Genomic DNA, 8,217 nt, shown 5'->3' on the forward strand with positions numbered 1-8,217 from the left:
AGCTTAGAGGTCTGTTCATATATTCAAGATTGACCATGAGATGTGTCCTTCATTTCACTTTTTCCTGCCAGTGGAAGAATGTTGGAAAGTTGTAGAAATAAGGCAAAAGAAGTTTGGGTTTTTATGCTGTCTTGAGAGGTGAAGGCTAGCATTCACAGTAACTTTTCACAAGCCCATTTTACTTGCTAAGAATATCATTCTTGTATTCATTTACCTTCCACTATCCTCCTACTTCAAAAAGATAACAAATGATTTCTTTAAGTGAATGTGTACTGAAATTGTTGAAAAGGGTAAATGCTTGTCAGTATAAATGAGGTCCAGCTTCAAAAGAAGAGTTTAAATGTTCTCTTTTCTTTTCAGGAATACGTGGCCATCAGTCATCATGAGCAACCCATTTGCACACCTTGCTGAGCCGCTGGATCCTGTACAACCAGGAAAGAAATTCTTCAATTTGAATAAATTGGAGGATCCAAGATATGGTAGGTACATGGCTATGATAGCAATTGGAATCTCATTTGCACAATGATTAGGCTATGTAATTAATTATACTTCAGGAGAGTTTGAAGAGGGGGTAGCAGAGAATAGTTGAATGTTCTTGGGTTAAGTGCACAAGCACACACATGCCTTTCCTACATTAGTCAAACTTAAGTAGGTAATAATGATTACATACATTTAACATTTATATAACACTTTATAGAGTATACATTTGTATCATATCATTTAATCTGAATAACAACCCTTTGGGGTCATGTTTATAAAATATAAGAGGTCCTGAGGAAGCTAAGGCCCAAGAATCAATGACACATGCTCAGATCACAAGTATGTGGGTTGTAGACAAGCAGGACAAGAACAGTCTTTCTTCTTCCAAATTCCGTCCTTTTTCTGCCTTTGCACTGTCTTTTCCAGATAACATTTCCAGATAGTATTGCTTAGTAATTTTCACATATCAAAATGGAACTTTTATAAGTAAACAAAACCATTTTTCTTATGAATTAAGATTGTTTTAGGAACTCCAGTTACCACTGGCTATGCTGCATAGGGTTTAGGGTTTTGTTTCCTTTGAAAGATGTACATGCATATACTTTGGTCTTAAATACAACATTTGTAAAGGGGTTATTTTCTCTTTTCTTGAGCATTAGTTTTCATAAGAACTATTACTCTGTGTATATGTACATGTAGAAATATACATTACTTGTTAACATTTAACATAGGCTGGGTGTGGTGGCTCATGCCTGTAATCCCTGCACTTCAGAAGGCCAAAGCAGGCAATCCCTTGAGTCCAGGAGCTCAAGACTAGCCTGGGCAACATAGTGAAACCCTGTCTCCACAAAAAATACAAAAAAATTTAGCTGGGTGTGGTGGTGCTTACCTATAGTCCCAGGTATTTAGGAGGCTGAGGTGGGAGAATCACTTGAGCCAGGGAGTTTGAGGCTGCAGTGAACCGTGATCACACCACTACACTCCACTCTGGGTGATAGAGTGAGACCCTGTCTCAAAAACAAACAAAATACGTAATACAATAAAAATCTAGACTGATGGTGAGATGGGATGACTTAAGGGAAACTTTCTGTTGTTGGAATCCAGGACAAGACAACCATTTAATACCAAAGAATAATGTTTTATTTTGGCCTCGTCTGTGGTGTTTTCTACCACTGAATATCTCTTTTTTTTTTTTTTTTTTTTTTTTGAAACAGAGTCTTGCTCTGTCACCAGGCTGGAGTGCAGTGGCGTGGATCTCGGCTCACTGCAACTTCTGCCTCCTGGGTTCAAGCAATTCTCTTGCCTCAGCCTCCCCGGTAGCCGGGACTACAGGCACACACCACCATGCCCAGCTAAGTTTTGTACTTTTAGTAGAGATGGAGTTTCACCATGTTGGCCAGGATGGTCTTGATCTCTTGACCTCGTGATCTGCCCACCTCAGCCTCCCACAGTGCTGGGATTACAGGCATGAGCCACCATGCCCAGCCCTGAATATCTCTTCAACCCATTAAATATCCATGTATTTTAAACTGTTGGTCACTTTACCCTCTTTACTTGTGGAAGAATAGTCTGATGCCTCATATCAACTTTATATAGACATTAGCCTTAAAGAGTGCTCTTAAGTTGTCTCACGAGTTTTGTTTATTTTGTCATGCTTTCTCCTTAACTCTTAGGGCGCTTACCATTTTCCATCAGAGTTCTTCTGGAAGCAGCCATTCGGAATTGTGATGAGTTTTTGGTGAAGAAACACGATATTGAAAATATTCTGCACTGGAATGTCATGCAGCATGAGAACATAGAAGTGCCATTTAAGCCTGCTCGTGTCATCCTACAGGACTTTACGTGAGCCTGATGTCACTTCACTCTCCTCTTCTCTGCCTCCCTCGTTAGCCTTTCAAAAAAGTTTTCTTTTAAACAAACGAAACACTGTGCAATGACTATATAATTTATTACCCATATACCCATATCCAGACACTTTTGAAAGCTAAGGAGGGGGGGTCATTGCCCCCAGCAGCAAGAGGAAACCAGGATTGTCTCAGACAAACTGAGACACCCCACCTTTTCTAATGGCAAGGGTCATTATCCTTGCTCTTAAAGATCCTAGTCCTGAGTATTCTAGGGAAAGGTCAAAGAGATAGCATGGAGGGCCGGGCGCGGTGGCTCACGCCTGTAATCCCAGCACTCTGGGAGGCTGAGGCGGGCGGATCACAAGGTCAGGAGATCGAGACCATCCTGCCTAACACAGTGAAACCCCATCTCTACTAAAAATACAAAAAAATTAGCCGTGTGTGGTGGTGGGCGCCTGTAGTCCCACCTACTCGGGAGGCTGAGGCAGGAAAATGGCGTGAACTCGGGAGGCGGAGCTTGCAGTGAGCTGAGATTGCGCCACTACACTCCAGCCTGGGCGACAGTGAGACTCCGTCTCTAAAAAAAAAAAAAAGAAAGAAAGAAATAGCATGGAATAGAGCCATCTTGGAATCTTTTCTCTCCCGCATTGTATTGCCCAGGAAACCAGGTGTCAGACACTTGTACTTGAAACACTGATGTGCTGTCTGCCAAGGGGAGATGTTGTAGCTCACATCACAAATCTTGACCATAACTGTTAAGCCTCAGTTCTCATCCTGCTATTTTTAGGTATCCTTGCTCCCCATTGCAGCATCTTTGTTGAGATACCATATTTCCATTTGTAAGTGATGTTATTTTATTGCTTCTAGAGACCCAATTTCATTTTTCTAGAGGAAGAGCACCAAAACGTTATACTTTTAAGCAAAAAAGAGAGAAAGATTCATTTAACATGAATTTGATTCACAGCCAACTTTTCTGAATTATATCCATTCCTTGAAATCTGGTCAAAGTTGAGGGTGTAATCTGAATGTCTTCTCCAGGTCTTTGTCTAGCCACCATGTGAATGGGAAGCACTCATAGCAGTAAGAGTTCCAGAGTTGTTAAGTGCCAGCTTTCCCGTCGTTGCTCTATTTAGACCATAGCTGTTATTAAATTTAATACAGTGATAACATTGTACATAGAGAGACCACCCAGTTATGGTACCTACTGTCTATGTGATTTCTGCCTGAGGAAATATGCTTAGAAACTTTCACTCTTCTAAGTCTCACCCATTGTTAGCTCCTCTGATGAGGGAAGGCCTCGTCAATATTATCAATGGAGGCAAAAGGTGAAAAATCCAGTTACACACATTTAAGGCTTATTTTCTGCATTATTCTCTTTCTTCTCTTAGGGGTGTGCCCGCTGTGGTTGACTTTGCTGCAATGCGTGATGCTGTGAAAAAGTTAGGAGGAGATCCAGAGAAAATAAACCCTGTCTGTCCTGCTGATCTTGTAATAGATCATTCCATCCAGGTTGATTTCAACAGAAGGTGAGAGATTAAAACGAATGCCTGAGTGTTCTGCTTTGTGCAAAGTCTTTGAATACGAATCTTTTTAAAATGTGTGTATGTAGTTAAAGAAGAAAATCTTTAAAAGATATCTTCTGAAAAACTTAAACTTCATATAGATTTTGCAGTAAAGATGTTTTAGGGGGAAGAGTGGGTGGATTTTTTAAAATCTTTTTTTATTTGTTTTTACTTCTTGGGTGGGAGCAGCCTGCATTTGAATCTGGCTTGAAGTCGGGGTGAAAACACACCCATATGAAGTTCTGCCTTGAGAGCTTGTCAACACAAGTATATGTCAATGCAAGTATATGTTTGAGCTTTTTCATCCACTGGAACCTTATTCCTTTTTTGATCCCAAGTAACTGTTGCATATCTAGCAATCTCTGCCTCTCCACGTGGGTTTCCATAATGCCTATCCCTTTCTTTCTCTGTGTTTCTTCTTTTGTTTAGGATATCCTCTTCTCTCTTCCTGCCAAATCTTACCTGTCCTTTAAGGCCAGCTTATATTTTATTCTGTTAGGAATCCTTTACTTTCCAGCCTACGAAGCTCCCTGTTCTTCAGTTTGCCAGATGATTTAGTGTCCTGAGTGGGCCTGTAGCCCTTGAAGGGAAAGTGTCACTTGAGTTGCCTTGGTAAATAGACTCTCAGCTCCCTGAATGCAAGAGCTGAGCAGATAAATAGGCATTTAGTGTCCTAAACTGAGTGACCTTGAAATTATTCTTCAATTTAGTGAGAATCTTAGGAAGCCTGAATATAGACACCTAATGGTCTAACACCCTTAGGTGGGGAAAAACTAAACAACTCTGAGAATAGGTTTTTTGTTGTTGTTTTTGTTTTTTTAAATCCATCCCCACATCCTTGGCATCCAAAGGTGTGCATATTAAAATGTGTTCATTGGCCACGTGCAGTGGCTCATGCCTGTAATCCCAGCACTTTGGAAGGCTGAGACAGGAGGATCGCTTGAGCCTAGGAGTTTGATACCAGCCTGGGCAACTTAGGAAGACCACATCTCTACAAATAACTTTTTAAAAATTAGCCACGTGTGGTGGTGTGTGCCTGTGTGGTCCCAGCTACTTAGGAGGCTGAGGCAGGAGGATCACCTGAGCCCAGGAGGTTAGGCCGTGCATACCAGTTGGGTGACAGAGCAAGACCTTGTCTTAAAAAAAAAAAAAAAAACTTAATAAAGAAAATGTTTTACAAAGAAGAGAACTGAACATGTGAATTTGTAGTTGTGAACTAGCAACTTAGGCCTGGCCTCTTAAACTTTAGAAGTGAATACTTCTTAATCAAAATATATGTACCATTTGTAATCCTAGCCCAATGAAGAGATGACTAAGTTTTGTGAGATTAGGAGCCAAGTAGTAATGGTCAATTTTCCTGACTCAGTTTATTTTAATGAGCTTTCATCCCTAAATCTCGCTCTCTAAAAGCCTTTGCTTTAAGTTGGACATGTTGGGAGTGAGTCTTTGGGTTAAAATGGCATCAGGATGTTAAACATTGTTATATAGCCCCAGTCTTTTGTAAGATATACAAAAAAGCATAGAAAATAGAATCTAAGAGAAGCACTTAGTGATTTGATAGGGCCTATAAAAGTACCTGATGGCTGGACACAGTGACTCACGCCTGTAATCCCATCACTTTGGGAGGCCAAGGCGGGCGGATCACGAGGTCAGATCAAGACCATCCTGGCGAACATGGTGAAACCCCATCTCTACTAAAAATACAAAAAAATTAGCCGGGTATGGCGGCGGGTGCCTGTAGTCCCAGCTACTTGGGAGGCTGAGGCAGGAGAATGGCGTGAACCCCGGAGGCGGAGCTTGCAGTGAGCAGAGATAGCGTGACTGCACTCCAGCCTGGGCGACAGAGCAAGACTCCGTCTCAAAAAACAAAGAGTACCTGATGAAGTTAAACTTGAAAAAAAAAGAAGGAATCTAGTCATCTTTGCCCTTTGGATCAAAATGGTAATCGACAGATGGGAATGAAGTGAGAAGAAACTCTACCATTTGTCCTTTTCTCCAAAAGGCAGAATTTGTACCAGCCAAAACCACGAAGATTTCAATGTAGAGATAGGTATAAAAAAATCAGCTATTGCTGTATAACCCCAGAATCTCAGCAGCAGGCAACAATCAGAATTTATTTCTTACACGTCTTCTAGTTGTTTGGGAGGTCAGCTGACCTAGGTGAGCACAGTTGGGCAGCTCTGCTTTGCCCTGCAGTAGCCAGGTTGGCAGCTTACACTGAACCATACATCTGTGGGGCAGCCGGGACAACTCTGTTCCATGTGTGTTTCTTTTGGGGTCCAGGCTCAAGGAGAAAGCCGCTGTCTTGTGACCACAGAGACTCAAGTGGGCAAGTAGAAACACACAGTATCTCTAAGGCCTAGCTAAGGACCAGCACAGCATCGCTTCTGTTCACGGTGCCACTGATCAAAGCAAATCACAGGGTTGAGCCCAAAGCTGGGATGGGGAAATATAGTTCACCCATCTTCCGTGGAAGTAACTGCCAGGTTACACAGCAAGGGTTTTGATACAGGGAGGGCAATCAGGTGTTTTTAAGAGGCTATTATCTTAACCTAGAAGTATGACTACCTAAAGTTGTCAAAACAACTATCAGTGGGAAAAGAAATAACTTTTTCACATACAGTGCTAGAAACTGATTAGTGGAGGGAGCAGTTCTTATGAATGTTTGAAAGTTTGAGAAGGAAATCTGTGTGTATCAGATGTCGATGAGACTAAATTTAGAAGCAACGAATGAAACAAGGAAAAAAGCTATAGATTTAGTTACTTCAAAGTTCAGAGAAAATAACTTGAAAAATATGGCAAACTGTTAATATACTTAATAAATGGAGTATCTGTAATCCATTTAGGAAAATAATAGGTCCCTGAAGATAAATGGGCAAAGGGAAGAGGACATTTCATAATAAAAGGAAATGCAGATGGTAGTAAACAGTATATAAAGGCTTTTCAATCTCACAAGTAATAAAAAAGTAAATATTTGAGATGTCATTTTCTTATCAATATAGTTGACATTAGAAAATAAACATTAATTATGAAGGTGTTATAAGGGAGACACTTTTATACACTGCTGATAGCACTATAAATTAGAAATGAGGATTAAAGCAATATATGTTAAGACCTTAGAAATTTCTGTATCCTTTGTCCTGGAATTTCTACTTCCAAGCATACCCTTTTATTTTTTTATTTATTTATTTTTCAAGACACGGTCTCACTCTGTTCCCTAGACCAGGGTGACGTGATCACAGTTCACTGGAGCCTTGACCTCCTGGGCTTAAGCAATCCTCACACCTCAGCCTTCCGAGTAGCTGTGATCACAGGCATGCACCACTACATCTAGCTAATCTGAATAGCTGACTTCAGAGAAAGCTTAATGGCCTATAATGTTTATTAAAGTATTATTTATAAATGAAGCCTAGAAACATTCTAAATGTCCAACAAAAAATGGCTTATTAAATTATAGTATACCCCTGAAGTGAATCATTAGGTAACCTTTAGAGTTTTATGAAGTCTTTAATAACACTTGGAACATGATCACATTGTAGCTCAACGAGCCAGATGCTACATTGCATATGTAGAGTGACGTAAGCTACATGGAAAATGATGCAGGAATTAAAAGATTGGAAAGGGTGCCAAGTTGCAAAGCAGTTATCGCCGGGATTGTAACTGTCTTCATTTTCCTAATAAGCTATTATTTTTATAATTAAGTCATTTAAGAATATGAAATCACTCAAAGGGAAACAAAAACACCTTTATTTGCTTCTCTGGGGATGTAACTGAGTTCCAGGCAGCCTCAAAATAAATTTAGAAAATGGTCTTTCTCCAGTTAATATTGCTAACATCCAAACCAGATAAATTCAGGATAAAGAGAAATCTACTTTGTCCCCTGAATTGATTGATGGTTCTTGGAACAGACCATGTACTCACCAGCTCTTCCCTTCCCTTTGGACTCTGAACCTCTCCTAAGGCAATATGTCTTCTCCCACCTTCCTTTTTTTCTAAATCACGTGAATTCATTTAATGTTTTGGTTTCAAATGGAAGAGTTTAAAATATATGCATAAAATGTTATCCTGTTTGAGATAGGATAAAGACCCACTTCAGAAGTTATGAAAGTAGCCATAAATTCATGCCCAATTTCATCTTTCTTGGAGACTTTCATTAATGTTGATGGGTTTACCTTCATTTCGCTCGCCTAAAAGGTGAAAGTACAGGTAGAGACAGAATTGTAATATAGTTTTCATGTCTAAACTCTATTGACTCAAAATTCAAAGAGCTCATTGCTGTTAATACATCTTAAACTTGGGTCATCACCAAGTTCACTGTAATTTTTTTT

The 8,217-nt window shown here is 40.0% G+C and overlaps 1 protein-coding gene across 4 annotated transcripts in view; it reads left to right on the forward strand.

Moving 5' to 3' along the window:
- ACO1 (aconitase 1, soluble) overlaps nt 1-8,217 on the forward strand; it is a 68,278-nt gene that overhangs the window by 20,925 nt on the left and 39,136 nt on the right. For all 4 annotated transcript variants that reach the window (XM_011979982.1, XM_011979981.1, XM_011979984.1 and 1 more), the window contains 2 exons: nt 2,154-2,322; nt 3,716-3,853. In XM_011979982.1, coding sequence (XP_011835372.1) covers nt 2,154-2,322; nt 3,716-3,853 — 307 coding nt within the window. The remainder of the gene's footprint in view (nt 1-2,153; nt 2,323-3,715; nt 3,854-8,217) is intronic.

Source organism: Mandrillus leucophaeus, unplaced genomic scaffold (assembly GCF_000951045.1).
Source record: "Mandrillus leucophaeus isolate KB7577 unplaced genomic scaffold, Mleu.le_1.0 Scaffold208, whole genome shotgun sequence".
Classification (NCBI taxonomy): Eukaryota; Metazoa; Chordata; class Mammalia; order Primates; family Cercopithecidae; genus Mandrillus; species Mandrillus leucophaeus.